The sequence below is a fragment of the Perca fluviatilis genome, chromosome 6 (assembly GCF_010015445.1).
Source record: "Perca fluviatilis chromosome 6, GENO_Pfluv_1.0, whole genome shotgun sequence".
NCBI lineage: Eukaryota > Metazoa > Chordata > Actinopteri > Perciformes > Percidae > Perca > Perca fluviatilis.
Genome location: NC_053117.1, coordinates 32880088 through 32902033, shown reverse-complemented (window position 1 = coordinate 32902033; position 21946 = coordinate 32880088). Strand labels below are relative to the sequence as shown.

The following is a 21946-nucleotide window of genomic DNA, read 5'->3' as shown; positions in this document are numbered from 1 at the left end:
ATTATTAGAGCTAAAATAAAGGGTTTAAACATTGCTTCAAACACACAATGCAACATGTATTTTATTAATTAACCTTTTGGTTACCATAACCCATAATGTTGCGTCTAATGTTAAGTTAACATGATCCTGTGCAATTCAGACCTGAGTTTCACAGGAGTGGATACAGACTGTTTAACGCTATCAAGCGGAAAGGCAGTAGGCTACATGAAGGAGAAAGAATATACAGTACTTCTAACATTGTGTGCCTGCACTGCTGTAAGTTGGCACAGAGCAAAAGAGAGCCTGAAGATTTTAAATTCAGTGAACTCACATCTGATCCAGCTCATTTCATTAAAACATCAGCACCACCCGGTGGCTGAAGTGCATCCTCACCAGTAGACATAATGTAGTATAATGTTTTCTTTCATTCATACAGGTGCTTTGTTTCATTTTGGATGGAGAAACATTTTAACAGTGAACAGGAAAAAAAAAAAGACACAGGAGCCATTTAAGTCTGTGATCACATGAGCACTTTGTTATTTAACATCCATAGTAGTTTGATAATTTCATACGTACACGTCATATAGCCTGGACACAGAGAGAAGAGCAGTGTCACTGATGCTGAAGGTATTTACAGGCCGAGGAGGCAGCCAGGGAGAGAGAAAGCAGATACAAACTGACAAGAGAGTAGGAAATGAGGCCTCGCGGCTTCTTTCTTTCTCTCTGTGTAGCATTTGAAAACACATTTCAGCTAATGAAATGCCAAATGAAAAGAGAATCGGTCTTTGCCTCTTGCCCCTGCGCCTCCATGTCTCTGGTTTTATCACTACTATGTTTGTTTTTGTCTGCCCCATGTGAACTCTGAACAGGATGTCAATGAACAGCAAACTGCTGCCTACCTGGAGGACCCAAAATGATACCACTCGTCCCACCTTCCACTACCGAGGCCAACTTTCATTATGGTTGTTAGCACTGAAACTAAAGCTTATACTTGCTTCCTGTATTTATCATGAAATGCATTATTAAATCAGTAATAACATTCGTACATGTAGCTCTATGGTGGAAATTAATAATTAAAGGATTTAAATATATTTACAGTTCAGTGAATGCTGAAATTAAATGCTGTAAAAACTGTACAACAATGCAAAGAAAAAGAAAATTGAAACGGTAAAATTATATCCTATGTACGTTTTTCAAAAACTACACAAGCATTCATTTATTTAATAAATGTACAGTGATTTAACCATTTTATAATGTGAAATATTTGGATTGTGCATCTGTATACACTCAACATCTATCCAGGTATTCTGTATTTAGCCGTAATTTGAGTTCTTCGTCAAATCATTTTGATCCTAAGGCCACATTACATCTGGGCATCGAAAGGTAGCATGTACTGCACATACTAACACAGAAATGCCCACAGAGCCCCCCGTCACAAAATGTGTTGGGGTTTCCCTTTAAACATCAAAAAATATCACCTCTGTAACATCTCTATACTTTTCTTTGAAGTCAACAAGAATCTCTGTAGACATAAATCTGGGGAAACGTCAAGTTTGACACGTCACAGCATATATACAAAATATAATGTCGGGAAAATATTAGGTCACTAGCCTTGAAGTGTCCAACAGGGCAATTCTCCCTTGGTTTCCTCAAGCGCTTTAAGGCATAAATAAGATAATTTACTCTCTAAATGCATATAACTAATTAGCATGTTCCAGGCTGGATCCCCAACACACAAAAAAAGGCCTCCATACATCTCCTCAGCTATGCTTTGCTTTCATTGGACATCCTTCCCTGTTTTTTCGGCAACGGTCCATTTAGATGCTTCCCTCTGCTAATTGAACTAAATACATAAATAAATAGAACTCACCACATGTGTAAGTCATATTATGCATTTACAGAATGTAGCATTAGATCAAATGCATGTGTACAGCTCAGACTGCAGCCGCTCGCTTGAATATGTCCTCTTCAGAATCCGTGAAGTGTCCTTTGATGAGAGATTGGGGGGGGGGGGACTGAGATGCAGGATGCAGCCGGAACGCAGGTGAAACAGGATTGTAGGAAAAAGGACCACATTTTTGTAAGGTTGCATGCACTTAAACAATGTCAGCCATTGATTCATGCCAGCTGTGGCGGGTAATGTGAGAAAAGAAATTGAAGATAAAAAAGGCAACTTGCTTGTCAGTCGATCCATCCCTTTGTCTCCATATACTAGGCTTTGACAAGCAGTGATCAAATAAGATAGACGGAGAATGGAAACAGATTTAAACTCGTCCTTTTTGCCTTCTTTTCTCTTGGGTTGAACAGCCATCTAAACAAACTCTTGTGGTTTTCTACTGTCCTAATATTTATATGCTAAATCCTGAAAAACTGGAGCCCAAGTGGATCAAAACATTTTTTTTTGTTTTCGCTTTTACATCAACCACATTAAATCTAACCAACAAAGCAAGGATTCACTGGTTTCTACACAAAAAGATCAAATCGGCACCAAGTAAGCAACAGGACATCAAACAGCCCCCCGGCGTTCGTCTGAGCACTGTGTCTAGAGTGTGGAACAGCTAGGTGAAGGTATAGACAGTACAGCAAAGTGCAGCTTGGCATGTTATATTATTATCATATTATGAAGTTTACCAACTTTAAGTAGCCCCTCCTTTTTTGTCGCTAGTAGAGATGGATGATATAGAGACTGGACAGTCACATAGTTAAACTAGTAGCAGAGCTTCACGCAGAGAGAGATGCGTGTGTTGGGAGTGTCTTTGGGTTTCCTGTCTGGTCTTTTGGTTTTTGAATGTATGCATGCATACTTGTCTGGATGTACAGTTGAAGTAGATGTTAAGTTTGTGTTTGAGCCTGCATGCTTCCATTTGCATGTGTCTGTACATCATCTTCATTATCTTCAAATTTACAATGTTTTTTTTTCCCATCCCCAATGTACAGTTATCTCAAAAACAGGTTTTTGTTTCAGTAGTTGTGTGGCAAGGGATACCCTCCGTCTCCAAAGCGGTTTGCCTTCATCTTGCATTAATTTCTTTTGGGGCAGCATTAGCTCATAGTCCAGTGGTATTTCGGCTGTCCTCCATGCTATTGAGGGTAACGTAGATGATGGGAACCAAGCCCTGGGTGGAGCCCAGGGAGCACAGCAGCCAGTCTGGATCAGCCTTGCTCAGGACCAGCAGGATATCACCCTTGTTGAAGCTCAGCTGGCCTGGTTCGGTGGCTATGTGGTGGCACAAAGCTCGGACTTCACTGTAGAATGACAGAAGACATGGGAAAAAAAAAAACTTTTAGTAATTGGACAGACAATTACAGGCAACTAATTTGATGGTTTTAGTCATTTTTTGAAGCAAACATTCCCTTGTTGCAGCTTCTCCATTCTGAGGATTTTTCTGCTTTTCTTCGTATAATGTCATAGAAATCTGAATATCTTTCGTTGGACTGTTGGTCTGTTGGTCTGACAAAACAAACAACGTCTGAAGACATCCCCTGGGGATTTAGAAAAATTGTGGTGGATATTTTTCACTATTTTCTGACATTTTGAAGACCAAATGATTCATCCATTAATCCCAAAATAATCAATTTGACGTCAAAAGTAACACCATTTTATACTATCTATTTTTTATACTAAAGTCAACATGCCATTCTGATCATATATTTTTACGATTGCCCATTCAATTACAAAGTGTGCTACACACTATTCCAGAAATTCACCTTCTTAACAGAAATACAATGAATTTTGACTTTTTTTATCGAATCATAGAAAAACGGTGGATACTTTTAGGTAGTGTTTTGTGTTTGACCTTATACATGATTTGTGCTCTTTTAAAATTTACAAAGTCTCAGAATTTTAGGAGCCTTTTTATTAAATAAACGAACAGTGAGTTAGTTGGTTCTTGAAAAGTAGTTTTGTTTACAATTCTTATAGCTCTCTATTGAAGTATAAACATTGGATGAATTGATGTTAAGAATAACCTTACTAAAGTTTTAGTATCTGCTTACCATGGAGACTGTTGTCTGGCTTCAGTTGGTTGGCTTGAGGTTGGTGGAGGTGTGGTTTGGGTCTGAGTGGGTGTGGCTGGAGGCTCTGCCTTCTTCCCACTCCCCGCTCCAATAGTCAGAGCTACAAAGTCAAGAACAGAGCTATCCAGAGAAAGCCAACCTGATGGTGGCCTGAGAAAGAAAAACACAGTGTGGAAAAATTTGAAATGAACTGCACCGATAACTTAAGTAGATTTTGGTTGATTTTGTAAATTTATAAGATGAGGCTGATGTTATCATATTTCTCTTATTGGCAACAAATCCCACGAAAAGATGCAAACCCAAGCCCAATATTTCATTTAAAATGAGGCTCAGTTCCTTAAACAGCTGGGCACTGGAGGTGTTAGCAAACATTACTCTTACAAGTGAAAATAGTGCATTTATTGGGGACTATTTTCAATTGTAGATTAAACTGCGCTAGTAACTATTTACGGAACCAAAACAACGCCAGTAAGATTAAATCAAAAGTGTGTGTGTTCATGGTAATAAAGGGACATGTCTCCCAGTGCAACAGTGTATTTTTAATAGTTTTGGACAACAATGGAGCTTTATGGCACAGTGGAATACGATATATCAGGCTTTGATTCACACACAATGTTAGTAAATTAATTCATTGTTGGTTTTGTTTTTTTGATGAGATTTGTCGACAATAAGAAAAATAACGAATATCATGGGACTTATCCTTAAAACTTACCTGGTCTTTTGAGCTTTTGCTTTCTGATCAGCTGCCTCCACCCTCGAAGGAGAACCAACACTAGAACCAAAGAGCCTGCCCCATCGCAGACTCTGTCCCTGTGTGGGGCTCTCCTCTGGGGCTGCAGCTTGAGCTCCAGTCCCTGTAGCCTCCATAGGTTTTGTCTCTTTCTCCTGGTTGAGAACGGAGTCTGGCGGGCTGCCCATCCATGAAGGCCTTCCTCTGGATCCAGCTGACTCCCCGCTAGAGCTATTGCTGCTTTTCCTGTTTCTATACCCCTCCCCTTCTTGGCTTGACTCGGCTCCCTCCACCACTCCTTCTCTGGTGGGAGGTAGCTGGTTCTGTCTTCTTTCTGACGACTTCTTCCTTTTCTCAGTCTTAACAAACTTTGACCCCTCTGTGGATTGGTCGATGTAAACCTGGGAGGACTGCATGAGCTGGTACCACCAACCCGCCTGTCTCTCTTGCCGCTGACGGCCCTCCTCCGCCATATCCTTCCCTTTTTCTCTACTCCTGTCCTTTTCCTGTCCGTCCTCACCTTCTCCTTGGCTCTCTTGTCCTACGCCTTTCATTCTCTGTCCACTCATCCCCCTCTCCTTCCAGAGATTGGCAAACCCTACTTCCATCTGGTCTGGTCTGCTAACAGACCTGGCTGTCATGCTGTCAGTTGTTGCCCCCTCACTCCTTAACCTTGGTTTCGCTCCTGCTCCCTCTCGTCTCGATCCGACCCCTTCAATCCTCGGCCATGTTCCCTCTCGTCTCAGCCCCGCCCTCTCTTTCTTCGCCTCTGCACTTGAGTCTCTGACCATCTCGCTTACAGTGGTGCTCCATCCTCTCATGAGCTGGAAGGTGGAACGAGTTGATTGGTCGACACTCTGGCCGGCAGAGCACAGCTGCTCCTTGCGACGGAGATGCTCCTGGCCCTTTTGGAGAAGATGTGGTTCAAACAGCAGGTCCAGGTCAAACGGGAGGAGCGACAGTGGCTGCAGCAGGAGGAGGAGCTCCTCAAAGAGCGGCTGGCACGGCCCCTGTGACAGGGGGAGGAAACCCCACGGGTTGTAATGGGCTGCTATAATATCTGAGGAAAGTGAAACAAAACAGGAACAAGATTTAGAAGAAGCAAGACTGTGGACATCAAATAACTACCTGGGTATCTACAGCTAGATAAATGGTACAAAAGTTAACAACAGAGTCTTACCTTCATGTGTGTAGAGGTGATTGAACCAGAATTCCAAAGATTTTAGGCTGAAATATAAGGAAAAGCAAATTATTATTATTTTAATTGCAGCAGCATAAATGCACCATCACTCTCCTACAGGAGAACGTTAGGCATTATTACACTCACAACTGACTCCATCATTCAGCAATGACATGGTTTGAAATTGATCTGGTAGAATAAAGTCTCTCAAAATATAATAAGCTAACATGACTGAACCAAGATGCCTTTTAAAACACACAATATGAGTCAGTTATAGTATGTAACAAAGCATTTAGTTTAACAGGAAACCTTAGCAGACACTTACACCTACATGCAGGTTAGATTTTTCATTTTGCAACGAGTTACTATAAGAATCTGACATAATTATTTTTTCCACTGGGAGTAGATCTGCAAGTCTAATATTTAATCTCTTTTAGCTTAGTTTTTGGTTTAAAAAACTATTGATTATAACTGCTTTAAAGATCCTGACCCCAGGATGAGAATCATCACTGGAAAGAATATGTGGATGACAATGACAGTAAAAATAACTCACTTGAGTAGGCCAAAGATGAAGGCGTTGAGTCTCATGCTGTGGCTTGTGAGCTCAGAGTACTGGCTCACCTTTGAGAACAGGCTGTGAAGTACACGTGTAGACGGCCCTGACAGAGACAAGCATACAACACATCTTCACTATGTTATATGTTACCCATAAGCATCTAACTGTTCTCTATCCTATTACCTCATATGGTATGGCCCCAGATATCCATCTGCAGAAACTTCATTTGAACTATTTTTCTCCAATATGTAAATGGACTGTTTTTATATAGCGCTTTTCTAGTCTTAACGACTACTCAAAGCACTTTAACATAGTACATTCACCGTGGCCGAGGCTGCCGTACAAGGTGCCACCTGCTCATCAGATAAACATTCACACACATTTACACTCCGATGGTGCAGCATCGGGGGCAACTCGGGGTTCAGTGTCTTGCCCAAGGACACTTCGGCATGGAACTGCAGGGATCGAACCACAAACCTTCCGATTGGCAGGCGACCTCTCTACCACTTAGCCACAGCCGCCCCATATGATACAGCTAGCATTTTTAAAAATATGTTACCTTTCCTGACCAGGAAACTCTTTTACATGTAATACAATGATGGGAAACATTACTACATATAAATTACCACCAAACACCATGTTGTGGCTCATTTTTGAAGACAGTGTGTTATGAAAAGTCTACTGTGGATTTTGCAGATTGTGATGTTATTTAAACATGTATTAAGCATGATACTGGCACCCCTCACTGCCTCACTAACGTTTTGATGTGCAGCCATTTTAACTGGCCCTCAGTGTGATGTTCTCACCCAGCTGTGTGGAGGCCTCCACCAGGCTCCAGGGCTGACAACGCCGCTGTCCGATGATCAGGTCCAGTACGTAGGCCTTCAGGCCGTCCTGCAGCACCTCATGCAGAGCCGGGCAAAGGTACTTCAGGATGAGGTGACCCACGTTGGGACTCACCCAGCTGTTCCCCAGCTTAGCCTGGCAGGGTTGCAGAGAAACATTAGGGGATAAAGGAAATGAAAGTGAAACAAATCAGGGAATTGTGAGGCAAAATGGGTCTTTTTTTTCCTGCCTTTGAGCATATAGTCATAATAAAGAAAAGTAAATATAGTATGTGTGCACAAGTTTTAAATCAATCACTGATGATAAGTCTGTATTTGCTTGCCCTTTTGTACTCTGGATTAGACTGATCTGCAGCCCAGTTTATTAACTGTCTTATCAGCTCTGTGTAAATAAACACATTATGTGCCAGAAATTCAGTTTCCTGACTGAAGCCAGTGAAGAAAGTGAAAGTCAAGGGACCAGGGACCAAATACATTTCAAAATGTTTGTGGTGGTGGGTCCATGGCTTATGTGCAGTATAATTAATAAAATAACTGTAAAGTAAAATACCTCAAATAATCTTAAGGACATATGAGTCCTTAACATGATGTGACTGACATTGCATATGCTTGAATGCATATGCAATACACACCTAGGAAAACTCAAAATACTTTTAAAGATGAAGGCTGAATGAACATTTTATACACTAACTTAATCGCTGCTGTTGCATGAATTGAACCAGACAATACAAAGACAAATGGTGATGCGAGAAAATGGACGCCGCCATCTGATGTAACTTACCATCTGATGTAACTTACCATCTGATGTAACTTACCATCTGAAAGGTTTTATTACAACACTGAAGTGGTATTAATATATTGTTGTGCAAAGGCTAGTATAGCCTCTAAATCTTGCTGTCTGACCTTTAATCAGCCAACCTCATTTACCTTGAGAAGAATAGTGTATTAGCAGTCAATCAATCAGTCATTAGTAGTCATCAATCTGATCCACCAAAAACCTTTACCTTTACATCTGGGTCTCGACTGGTGCCGAAGTGTGCCACGATCAGATCCACTGCTGTGTTCACGGCTTTCACCAAACCTGAGGAAAGAATAACGAAAGAGTTTGTCAATTATAATTTTTGGCTACAAGTAACAGTGTCTTTGTAATGAATGTCCCTTTATGCAAGTGTCCTTTCTTCTTGTAATATTCTACTATTTGGTTTCTTCCTCTGCAGGGACATGAGAGGCATTAAGGTCCAAATTTAGCACACATTATCAGTATCCTTCACTGTCTTTGTGCTTGCAATCTGCATGAATTAATTGCTAGCTTTTAATATACATGACAACCAAACTGCTTCTTGGCTAGTGCATCTGTTAGATAAATAAAACTGTATCTGAAGCAAACTGTGTAAATCTGTCCCTCTGGGCACAGCTCAAGTACACTTTAGCAGTGTGGATGTTGGTACTATGCAGCTGGATGATCCAGTTGAAGGATCTACCTGCTCATTATATGACAACCTGCTGCCTCAAGAGACCTTGAATTACACTCCTCACTGTCAAGTAGCCTTTCTGCAGTGAGAGGCACTTGATTTAAGTACCTGTCAACAACATAATTTTACCACCCGTTTCTGCTTGTCAACAGAAATGTGATTCTGTCTGCGGTGCAGCAGTATTCGAAAAAAAACTTGAGCTTTTGTGGCTCACAGTACAAACCATGACTTATATGTCATGACTTATGTTTTTAAACACAAATATAATAAGACATAATGGTATATGCAACAGCATATTAGAAAGGAATTCAAGTTTGGATTCAAAACCCCCGAAGAGATGCAGAGAGATGGAGACAGTAACACAGACAGGAACTAAATCATGACTAACAACTCCCTCTAATTGATTTGTTTTCCTGAGATGCAACCTTGTCCTGCAGGGGACAGGACAGCAACTCAAAGTCATTGTGATCTTGTTTATAATTTATTGTTGCACAAGGTTCTGTGATGCTTAAATGAAAAGGTCTGAAATGGACATTGGACAGAGCTGAAAAGAGACTGAAAACACCAGAAAGGCTACCCAATCTGCTGAGTGTTTTCTGGCCATTATAATTATAACTTACTATATACAGTAGCTGCATTGGAACAATCTCTTTTTATAACCTGTTATCATACGATCATCTGTTACCATCTCCATGACAACTGAGCAACTCCTACCACTGAGTAAGGCCACGAGATGTGGCTGAATGCCTCAGAAACACAAAGTAAGGTGATGTGATGAGATTTGTTTTGTTAAATATCTATTTATTTTTTATCTGTTTTTTGATACTACGGAGGTCAGCTACATGATGTTGTTTTAATATCAACTACATTACAAAAATTCTCTAAACAATCCAATTATTCTACAACCAGTTCTTGCTTACAGTCTGAAGGAACGCTGTATTCATGTTGTACCAATCTAGAGGCGTGTGTTTGACCAGCCAGTGAAGTTCAGTTCTGTAAAACCCATCCTGGACATTAGAACGTACTACCACAGATGACAAAGCAGAACGTTTTTTAATGCAGGGACTATAATTGGAACTAGTTTTCTGCACTTGAATGCATATAATAAAGTTATTAAGTTTCTAGGGCTGGGTATCGTTCAAAATCTTTCGATCCGGTGCCAATTTCGATACCTCAGTTTCGATGCCGGTTCCTAACAATACTTTTTTCGATACCATATGTTTTAAAATCCATTTCAACATCGACAAAAATACATTAAACACAAAGCTTTTATTTTCCACTTTAATTGTGAATCAAAACAGTTATCAAAATTTATAAATTCTGGTAAAACTGCTCACTCAGAGTAACATTATTAATAGTGCCTTGCTTTGCAAGCTCAGCCTGTCAGTCAGTCATCAGGGCAGAGAAACCACCGTTCTGCCTGCTTGTCTAAGAGGAAGTGTAACATCAACAGAACCGCGACCGCTTTCGGCTCGCCATTAATATCATATCGCAGCAAACGCTGTCTGCGTGAAGTTTTGAAAAACTGTAACCACACTTGAAACCAACCGTGACTCTCTGTGACTTCAACAAAACTGCAGACAGTTTACTCCGCATCCGCACCTCTCCATGTGTGTGTGTGTGTGTGTGTGTGTGTGTGTGTGTGTCGGTCGGAGCTCTGCTCTGTGTCAAAAAAATTTTCCGGTGCCATAAAAGTATCAACGTTCGGTACCCAGCCCTATAAGTTTCTGAGTTCCTAATAACGTTCCTGGAAATGTTCATGTGGTAAAAAAGAGACCAATACACTGCATCGTTGGATGTAAAGCTTCAACATTTCACACGTACGCACACACGCACACACGCACGCACACGCGCGCGCACACACCACACACACACACACACACACACACACACACACACACACACACACACACACACACACACACACACACACACACACACACACACACACACACAGAGCCCCACCTCTCTTCTGCGTCAGGTCCACTGAGATGTGGGACTGTGAGGAAGAGCAGGTGGAGGAGGAAGTTGATGCGTCTGGGGAGAGGCAAAACTCCTCCGGAGGCTTCTCGGTCAGAGAGAAGTAGTCCGGCAGGAAGTCGCTGTAGATCTGCTGCAGCTTAGTTGATTGGCCCCCTGCTGAGGCACACAAACAAACGTGTGATGATCAGACACACATATAAACACACACCACCATGTTAAAAGCATAAGAAGCCCTTAGGGATCCTTAAGAATGCAACGGTAGCAACACTTTTATAAACCTCTAACAATTGTTCTCCAAGGATGAACCCTGCAGCAATCTTTTTTTGTGACTTTACCCTCAGATAATGCTTTCTTTGCACCTTGAACTCTTTAAAAAATACTAAGATACTAAGTATCCAAGTCTACTTTTCATAATCCTGCATTTGTTTCAACACTGTCAGTAAAATCATGAGCACCATTGAGCCGTCCCAGAGTGGGGCCAGAGGAGACTGAAGGGAAATCAAACACGTTTCGTCTGACAGGTCGAGATCCCCTGCCTTTTCTGGGTTCCAGGTTACCAGATAGGGGGCCTGATCCTGCAGAAGAGTGGCCCCTCTCCAATCCCAGAGGGTTTCGACGACGGTACTCCCTCCATTTGAGAGCCTGTGGAGAGAGGTGGTGTGCTGAGGGGAGGTGTTAGGGTTATGATCAAGGGGTTGGTGGTCGGGTTAAAGAATGGATAAGTGAAATAAATGGGAGAAAAGTAGATGAAGAAGGGCAAGTGGAAAAGTTGAAGGTTTAGGTGAAGGAGAAGATTTAAGTCCATGCATGAAGGGAGAGAAGAAACAGAAACAGACAATAGTAAGAATGTACAAGAGCTTAGCTTCTTATATTAACACTGAATTACACAGAACTTAATAACTTTCTATATAACTTAAATCCCAAGCAGCCATCGGTTGTCTTATCAAAGCAGAATGAATTGTGAATGAGTGAGGGCTGAAACTTTCCTTCATGTGCACCACAAGTGATTTCAAACAGCTTAGCTTGTTGAATATTAATGAGAACTGGCAGAAATCAAGCTGAGTCTTCCTGTAGGCTTTCTATACCATGCTAGAATGGCTTGAAACAAGGTAACCAAGGCATTTTTTCCACAAAAAATGTTACAGAGTCCATGATAGAACTTCAGACATTACCACAAAGTAATGAAATACGTGTGGCAGAGCACCTTTAATGTAAACATGTTGCTGATTCTATCATCAAGAGACCAATAGTTGCAAGAAAGCAGTACAGTGATAAAGATGAAAAAAACAGGAAAGAAAAACCAAAATCATAAAGTTAAAAGAAAAAGTAGTTTGCTAAAAAGTATTTTTCTGGTGAGAACATCCTCTGAATACATCTTTAAGCACATACTAGAATTCGTTTGGAACATACCATTATGTGTCCTGGCTCCGGGTCCTTGGCTTCCCTCCACATGCTTTCCAGAATCCAGACAGCCCAGCGGGCTCAGCATGTCACTGTTGAGTGCTGGTAAACTAGGCAGAGCTCCATGATGGAAACAGTGTCCCTGCACAGCTGGCAGCACTGGCGGCACCATCCCTCTCTTCACCCCCAGGGATGGAGGTGGAGGGGTAGACGGTAACGCCACTGAACCCCCTCCCTGCTTTCCTGTCGGTGAGGTGTGCAGGGGGCCGGGGCCAGCTGAAAGCGGGCAGGAGAGGCTGTGTTGCGGCTGAGGGCTTGGGGTGCAGGTGGAGCAGGTCCCAGAGCTGGGTGCCCCCTGGAGACGCACGGGGGAGTAGCTTCCAAGAGGTGAGGGTCGAACTGATCCAGGTGGAGGGGCTGCTGCAGTCCCCTGGTACCTGTACACATTTTCAGCTGCATCTTCCTCCCCCACCGGACCTCCAGAGCCAGAGCCAGAACCAGATCCAGAACCAGAACCAGAGCTGGAGCGGGCCTGCATCCCAGAGACGTAGCCTGTGAGCAGGGGCAGCAGAGGCTTGGGCTGTGGGGGTTTGGAGGCGAACTGGTGGTGGAAGGTGAAGGGCTGGATGGGGAGGGTGGTGGGCCGCTGGTCTTTACTGTAGCGGACCACCACCGGGCGGCTGTCTGAGGAACTTGAGAGGCCACCTGGATTAGCACAAGAAGGACAGCAGGCACAAAGAAAATAACTGGTTAGTTTTTGTATGTACAAAAGCATTTATATTTATTTATATATATATATAAAAACGTGTCTCTTACAGCAACAATTAACAGAGTAATATGTAGAGTAGAGGCAATCAAGGCCACAATCATCTCTCTAACCATAAACCAAACATTAGAACCTTCATGACAGTAAGATTTATTGCAGGATCAACCATTGTATCAGAATGCATTAGTTTTATGCAGACGTACCTAATAAACTGGCAGACATTTTCCACAGTAGATGATTATAAGGAATATATTATTTCAGTTCAGGCATTAAAGCTACAGTTGGTTATATGTTCTGTTAAAAAAAAAAAACAGAAAATGGACAGATACTATTACTACTTGTATACTGTAATTCTATTTTGCTGATTGAAAATAAAGAATAACAAAAAAAAAAAAGCTACAGTTGGTAACTTTTATACAAAATAATTTTGTCATATAATTTACTGTCACTGTATCCTGACAATACTACACAAATCAGATAATCTGTGAGAAAAAAAAAAAAAAAATCACGTTCCTCGGCCTCCTCCTGGTGCTGCTAATGGCATAAGGAAAACAAGCAACCGGAGCCGAGGAGTCTCTAACACAGTGTCAATCGCTGATCATGAACTGCGGTCAAACTGATCAAAATGGATCAAGATTCTGTTACTGCATTGCCTATTTCTCATCTCAAATGTTTCCATATTTTAGAGTACTGTTTAGCTGTAAAATTAGAAAGTTTAATCCGGCCAGTCAGCCGGTGCTCTGTTTTGGCTCGACTTTTTTCAACATGGCGGCCGGGTCACAAACATCTCATGCAGATGCCATTATTAACACTAGGCGTAGGCAGAGGAACATTCGTTTTTCACAGATTATCTGTCTCATGTTGCTACTGTCAGGATATAGTGACAGTTTTAGCAAACATGACAAAAAGCTATTTTCAAAAACGTTGTCAACTGAACCTTTAATTTAGAAGTACAATGGATAGGCCTAAGTATTTTCATTTTTTTAAATCTACTGAGTCCAAAACCAAAATATATTTTCAGTTTACAGTAACATGACAACGCAAACCCTGACATTTCAGAAACTGGAACCGGTGATATAAACAATTCAATAATTATGATTCGTTCTTAGTCCTTTCAGCACTTAACTGTATAAACATGAAGGTTAGAAATGAAACCAAAAACACAGACACACAGAAAACTGCCCAGTCATGAGCCACAAAGCTCAACAGCCCTTATCTCAGACAACACTGCTCTGACAGACCAATGTGGACACACTCACACACACACATTCAGATAAACACACAAAGACTAAACCTGAGGGCACTGCGTCAGGAGAGACACCAGCGAAGAGAAGCCTTTTTCTGCACTTCTTCTCTGACACAGTATCAGTGTGTTTTATATACAGTCTATGGTTTTACTGTGTGTGCGTTTGTGTGTGTGCGCGTGTGTGTTCCTAGATCCAGTGCAGTGTAGGACAGACAGACGTGACAGGCGTGTGTGACGTTGACGGTGTTGCGCAAGCTGTTTGTCACTCTAAGGCCAGCCCACTGATGCCACCTGATCTGGGTGCAGTGACGTCTCACGGCTACAGAGGGCGACATTGAGCTGCTGTACAAACATGATGAAGGAGGGAGGAGGGAGGAACACTACCCACCCAGCAGGCCTGAGCTCCCACTGGGGATGGAGGATAGAAACACACCATCTCGGTCTCTCTTGTATCTGCTCCGTCATCCCTCTAATTACCATTTCTTTCCTTTTTCCTCATCTCTCTTTTTCTTTCCACACCCACCTCTTCGCGCTCCCTTTTCCATCAGCTTCTTCCCTGCCTGCTCTCTTCTCTTCGTCTCCTCTTTCACATTTGAATCCATTAGACAGCTGAGGCTTTTCCTTTGCAACTCCGCGCTCCATGTTAGCATCATTAGCGAGCGAGCTGCTTCCCAAAGGCTTTTAAAGAGGCCTGCACGCTGCGGTGCAACAACACAGCTGACTCAAGTGAAGTCTGATGAATAATATATGTACCGAGATGCTGAACAGCCTCCCATTATAATCCTAAAACATTGCAGTCTATATGAATACAGTGTTAGGAACTGAAGAGGATGTTTGAGGTATGTGTAAGACCTTGTTCTTAGGGATGACCTATTTCCTCAAATGTCTATATCAATCTCTCCCCTGCCTTCCATATTGTCATTGTTTCCTTGGTCTCACTGCTCCAGTCAACTAACAAACCACTATTGAACGACATAAAGCAAGTGGGGAAGTACTCCTTTGTTTTTTAGCGCCTGAACTGGTGCACTGTGAAAAGGAAAAACCTATACATCCAGCAGTATGCAACTGTTACATATGGGTTATGCATCTATTTTACTTTACTACATTACATTGTTTTTCTTTTCTTGAAAATCTAGAGAGAGAGAATACGATCATTAGGGCCTCGACCACCAATTACTTTGTAGCTCTGTAGATTATTTACTTTATTAACAGATTAATCGTTTAGTCTTGATATAAAATGTTATAAAAAAAGAAAATGCCATCACAATTTCCTAGATGTCTTAAAAACCCAAAGATATTCAGTTTAATATTATAGAACACTAAGAAAACCAGCAAGCATTCACATTTTAGATGTTGGAACCAGTGATCTTTTGCCATTTTTTGCTTTAAAGTCGAAACTTTGCGTTTTCATTTGTCTAATATTTACTGATAATACTGACTGTCAGTATTATAAGATCACACCTGATTGACTAATAAACACATGTCTGTTTGCTCTCTGTCTTTTTAACTTGTCTGGGGTTTGGATCTCACCAGAAACAAACAAAAAGGTAAAGCTGACACCAGCTCTTCTTTTTCTAAGCTGATTTGTCTAAACAATTAGTTGAAGGAGCCAAGGAGGAATAGTTTGTTAATTAAACCTCACCATAACAACATGATGAATTTGTATAAAAAGGACAGTCCTCTCATGGTGCACTCACTCTTAACTGTCCATGGTCTTATTCCAATGGAATTCCAAGCACTCACTGTTTGCATGTGTGTGTGTTTATCTAACCCAGACACACACAGCAGGCAGCTGAGATTGAGCTTCATAAGGTGATGGTGGTGTTCTAAACCGAACACAGTAGTGCCTCCATGCAAAAAGTCTTTTCCAATAAAAAGATTCCGCACTCTACAGAGAAAACCATTCCACTGTTTAATCAAATTATATGACTCAGTACTTTTCTTTTCATGATGTACATACAGTATTTAACTTCTCTGTACTTTGATTTATTATTTCATCAAACTACCTAACAGAGTACTTATTCTATTCATTCTAAACAAACTAAATTGCATCACTCATCATAAGATTTTATTCCAGAAAAGCCCATTGCATTCATTAATCGAAACCAGGCCACAACACTGAGTCACAAAATAGACACAAATTGAGCCAGAAAATAAAATGTTCCCCAGTGTTTTAAATAATCAAAAGCATATTGTACTAGCCTGGGAAAACCCTGACGAACTTCCAGCAAATTTGAGATTTGCTATGCAAGTCAGTCTGGCCAAGAGCCCATTCAAGTCCATTTCCAATTTTTCCAATCATAACCGTTGAGGCGGGCTTTAGACGATGACGATAGCGCAGCGATGGCAATCAACTTCTTGTTTACATTCAACATGACGGCCACCGAAGTGCAGCAATCCGTTGATGCCGCTGTCGCTGCTACATTCCGTTGGTCCGATTGGTTGATATTGCGCCCAGAGGCATTTGAGCGGCGTCCTTTGGAAATGGGCTGTGAATGAAGCTTGTCCAGACCCACTCTCAGTTACAACTGAGAAGGGTCTGGTGTCAACCAGGCCAATATTGTACAGGATGCATATAAATGAAGGGGTATTGTTTCAAGCTTGTTTGACTCTGTGATTACTACAATAAATATATCATATTGTTTTAGGAAATGTAGTCTTTCATCTGTCTCCCTCTGCAGAGAGGTCAGGATGTGGCAGGAACATAATAACATCTTGTTTTTTTATTACGGAGTGCTGTTCTACTGCCACTTAGGCTGGTTACACACTGGACGCGTCGCGCGAGCGTGTCAGCTGCGTGGCGTGTCCGTTTATATTTCGGCTCCCATGTTAACAGGTTAGAGCTTACACACTGCCTGTGTTAAGACGTGTGCCTGCTAAAAATAGGACCGACGCCTATTTTTCACGCGAGACGTGAGCGTGTTGGAAGCGTTTCCAGGCTAAATAGAACAGGAAAATATGTCATTTAGACACAAATGCATATTAATAAATGACATGTTGATGTTTGAAAGCCTCTAGGTTTTGATATAAATGCAGATATATGAATGTAATTTAAAAAAAAGAATCGATTTTCTAATATTGCACCTGTCAATACAGAACGAAATATTCTGTAGCCTATTTTGCCGTCAATACTGCCGACGATGTCTTTGCTGTAATCAAATCAGTAAATATTTATGTTTAACATGGTATTTCATTTTATCAATGGGAAACATACATGTGTCCAGACAGGGCTAGCAGCAGCAGCGCCGCGTCAGAAACGTTTCTGGTGTGTAAAGACAGAAAAATCCACGCAGCTGACACGCAACAGAAACGCCACGCTCACAACACGCCGGCAGTGTGTAACCGGCCTAACTGACTCCACATGCTGCAATTGGGGGTCGGGGCTGCAGAGTCATATTTTACCATGTCCTAATTTCGAGAAACAAAAAAATGATGTCATGCAGGATTGTTTGTTTACCAATCTTGTAAAAGTTCATCACCTCTCGTCACCATAAACATGATAAAAGTCAAAGCACCTGTCAATAACACAACAGCAAAGAGAGAAGACACCATTAGCATGAAGAGGCTTCTGTAACTTTCTTCGACCTTCCCTTGTTTTTGTGCATACAGGTTCTCTAGATAAAAAAAAAACAAAACACAAAGCCACACACACTCACACACAGCCGACGCACACGCAGCTCAGTATGCTGATGGAGAGCTCAGTGTGTGTGTGTGTGTGGGGGGGGGTTTCTCTGCACCTTTATCTCCTCTCTCACCGGATTGTTATTCAGAGCACATTTGGCCCACTTCAACCTTTCATTCCCTCTAAAGCTGAGGATATACACTCTGCCTCTAAGCACATCCATACATGCTGCCACAAGGGTATTTTCTCACACAGACAAAGCATGTCTAAACATACAGAATCCAACAAAACAGTACACATATCATACAACCACAGACACAGCATGTGAATGTCCAAAAAGTGAAGTAACGCTCCCACAAATATGTTTATTATGTAAATGGTTGTGTAAGTCTGAATGATGCAATGAAGAATTTCATTTGACATACTGGGTTTTCTGTTCTTTTTGTGTATTACTCTATGATCCGTTGCATGTACAAAGTAAGGCAAAGCAGAATGTTGCAGTAATGATGGACGTTTTTGTTAAACTATGTTAAATGAAAAACACATTGCCGTAAATCTATTTTGATGCATTAATCACATATACAATTCCTGTGGCCCTACACTCTGCAGTGTGTTCTTGAGAATCAATATTCTTTTATTCAACCAACACCAAAACAATAATACTGTATTGTATGTGGATATATTCAGCGAATAGGTGAGAGACTTATTTTCATGAACAATCATCAGTGCAGCCACATGGCAGGTCATATTTTCAAATAAGGCCAATAAAAGTGCATTACTAATTTGTAATTGAAGCAGAAGTAGATGAAGCGAGAAAAGCAGACTGTGGTCAATGCACTGATCGACAAACATTAATGGTCTCTAACAGATTGTACAGTTTGTACTTTTAAAGCTTCACTAATCATTATTTTTTTTATCTTAACAAAGATTCAAATGACTCTGTATAATCTGAAAGGTGTCGTCTGTAGTGACGAACCACCAGCGAGTCATCGTCATCCCACTCTGTAGATCTTTTTTATTTCTTTTTTTTTTCCTCCTCAGGAGTTGGTGAGCTATATTCAAAAGCCACATTCTGCTTTATGATGAATCATGTACAAGTTCAAGGAGCTGATGGGATTACATTTCACTGCAATTATACCCTATATTATACCTACGATTACATGTGACAAATTAAAAATGGATTGATTGAGCTAAAAGGATAGTAAATGTTTGACTTCCACTCATCCGTTGGAGAGAAACACAACTCCAGGTTCATGTTAACGCTGCTGCTGCTGCCTGTGTAAATAGGCAATTGTTTGCGAACACCTTACAGCTGGAACACATCGCATGCGCAAGTGTCGCGTAGCGTAGATACGTGCCTGATCGCCTGATTCATACCAGATGCATATTTCTACACGCCGGGCTCTCTCTCTCTCTTTTCTCTCTCTCCCGCCATAGGAACGAGACATGATAAGTGGGGAAAACTGTGGGAATTGTAGCCTATATGGGGCTGTGTGTGTGTGTGTGTGTGTGTGTGTGTGTGTGTGTGTGTCTCTCTCTCTCTGTCCGTTCGTCGGTCTCTCTCTCTGTGTGCCTGATCGCATGTCTATATTTTGTTTATATATTATTTTGTCTACATTTTGGTAAAATATCCAGCTGCACTGTGGTCTTCCTGTTTGTGATTACCTGCCTGGATTCACACATACGCTCACATATCGCGCAAGAAATAGAGGAGACGCCGAAACTATCGCTGCAGCATGCGGGCCTACGCGGCTGCTACGTGGATGCTACGCGCCCGGTGTGCCAGGACAGATTTGATGACATGGGCGGCGAAATAAAAATAGCTGCTATTAAAAAAATAGCTGCTTACGCGTGCGGTGTGTTCCAGCCATTAGACGTAACAACAATAAATATGGCAGGGCCGTGTCTCTGACATCTTATTGTGGAGTTCCTCTGCCCATTTGTGGGGCTTTAGGCCTGTGGTTGTATCGGTGGCGCAACTACCTTCACTCCATTTTGTATAAAAGGGTGACTTCATAACATCTGTCCAGGGATTAAAAAATAGCCTCTTAGCTAACTCTGGTGCACTCATAGCAATGCACTCTCCCGGTTAAATAAACCAATAAATAAATAAATCTAGTAAGAGGTGACGTACCTTCAGCCTTGGCCCTGGTCTCCCTCTCCCCCTCCAGGTGTCGCTCAGTGCTGCCTTGACTGTAACATCTGGTAAAGGGTACAGGTGACAGGCTGTGACTGTCAACCTCCACATGCTGCTCTAGGATCGGAGAGAAATCCACAGAGGAGTGGGAGTGGGTGGAGTAAGTGGAGGAGAAAGGGTCTGCAGCTGCCTTCAGCGACGGCGAGCCTCCATTCTTCCGCTTGCTTCTCGCGATCTCTGCGAAGGAGGTGACTCGTGGAGGAGGAGGCGCGGTCGGGGTCGGGGCGGCGCCCTCGCTGAGCCGGACCGGGCAGCTCAACATACGCTCCAGAGAGCCGAGCCGAGGGGACGCAGACTTGTCCAGGTTGCGGTCGTAGCTGCGAGAACGGGGGCGGCTTCCTGAGGCTGAGGCTCCGATAACACCCTGGCCAACCACAGGGGGGGAGATGTTGACGTACACCTGGCCTTCAATCACGGCAGGAGCAGCTTCAGCTCCACCAGCTGCCTGCTGATTCTTCTTCTTCTCCTCCTCGTCATCCTCATCATCATCATCATCATCTCGCTGAATGTGGAGAAATAAGGAAAGAAAGAAACACGACTGTCAAAAATAGTTTATCAGATAAATCACATTACCAAACCATGGTTTAGAGGTGAAATTACTTAAAAGGGTTCTTAACCTTGTGTTGACTTAGGGTCAAAGTGACCTGTTTTCAATTTTAGTTTTATATCAGAAAATGATGTAGAAATAAGCGCTGAAAACGTAAAGAAGAAAATGTTTACAATATAAAACGTTGGAAAAAGCAAAAACAAACTGTGAAAAAAAAACGTCTCAAATAAGTCAAGGTTGACGGGAAGACAACACAAGGGTTAAATAATCTGGATAACAAAATCCACAGCAAACCAATGTCCTGAACTGCCTTTACGACAGTTTTGCTTTGACACGGTGGCACTGTTACTGACTAATATCCTTCAGCTCTACATATAACTAAAATAATCCTCAGACATGATATCAGATAGCCCCAGACAGTGGCTGTGTTCTAAAGTGAGCCAGTGCCAGACTAATACCAGTGCCATGGCTATTTTAGGTTCAGGGTAATTGTCATTGTCACAGAGCCTGCAGTCTATTTGGCAGTTTAACTGGTGCTTGCCTATCATGCTGTAAAGGGCTCGGGCCCATCCTACATCCAGGAAACGGTTAAACCATACATCCCAGGCTGTCCACTATGCTCTGCTACTGATACAATACAAAGGGTGCCTGGCTACCGCTCAACAAAGTCTTGACTGTTTGCTGTCCTGTCTCCACAATGGTGGAACGAACTCCCCATTGACATCAGGACAGCAGAAACTCACATGGCACATCTTCCGTTGCAGACTGAAAACTCATCTGTTCATGCTGCACCTTGGCCCATAACATATAAACATTAAATAAAAAAAACTCTTTAACTCTTAACTCTTTGATTCCACTTGTGGTTTTGAAAGTGCTTTATAAATAAAGTTGAGTTGAGTTTTTCCTGTTGTCTCAAAATTTACGCATGAAGTAGATCAGCATATTTGATGAAATTGATGTACTTTGCAGGGGTGTATCCACATGGTTGAATGCACTTATGTAATTTATTCCATACCATTTAGTTTCTATTAATGCTACATGCATTTGAGCATTATTTTATTTCCTATGATCATAGATATATTCTATGATTATTCCCTTCCTTGTTGAGTCTGATGTAATTTGACCAAATAACTTTTACTTAAAGCTATGCTTTATCTATGCTTGCTATTTTGTTGTTTTACTTGCCTTCCCTACTCAGACTGTACAGTATTTTTATTACTTAACTAAGTAACAATTACCTGATGCTGTAAATTAACTTGATGTACTAACTTAACTTGATTAATTATGCATTCCGCCCGCAGCAAGCTGTGTGTTTTTAAGATACAAAATAACTGAAGTAGAAATTGAGTGCGAGAATTTTTTTTATTATTTTTATTTTCATTACATTATATAATCATTGGACTTC

The 21946-nt window shown here is 41.7% G+C and overlaps 1 protein-coding gene across 7 annotated transcripts in view; it reads right to left on the bottom strand.

The window, feature by feature from the left end:
- Positions 1-486: 486 nt before the first annotated feature.
- The window catches only part of rusc2 (RUN and SH3 domain containing 2), a 46834-nt gene continuing 25374 nt past the window's right edge, over positions 487-21946 (bottom strand). For 2 of the 7 annotated variants that reach the window (XM_039803477.1, XM_039803478.1), the window contains 11 exons: positions 19932-20496; positions 12173-12868; positions 11218-11424; positions 10745-10918; positions 8312-8388; positions 7269-7443; positions 6460-6565; positions 5907-5953; positions 4709-5786; positions 3976-4146; positions 487-3225 (listed from right to left, as the gene is read on the bottom strand). In XM_039803477.1, the coding sequence (XP_039659411.1) occupies positions 3027-3225; positions 3976-4146; positions 4709-5786; positions 5907-5953; positions 6460-6565; positions 7269-7443; positions 8312-8388; positions 10745-10918; positions 11218-11424; positions 12173-12868; positions 19932-20496 (3495 nt within the window). In that variant the 3' untranslated portion in view covers positions 487-3026. The remainder of the gene's footprint in view (positions 3226-3975; positions 4147-4708; positions 5787-5906; positions 5954-6459; positions 6566-7268; positions 7444-8311; positions 8389-10744; positions 10919-11217; positions 11425-12172; positions 12869-19931; positions 20497-21946) is intronic. The other 5 variants (XM_039803479.1, XM_039803480.1, XM_039803481.1 and 2 more) reach the window with 5 other exon arrangements.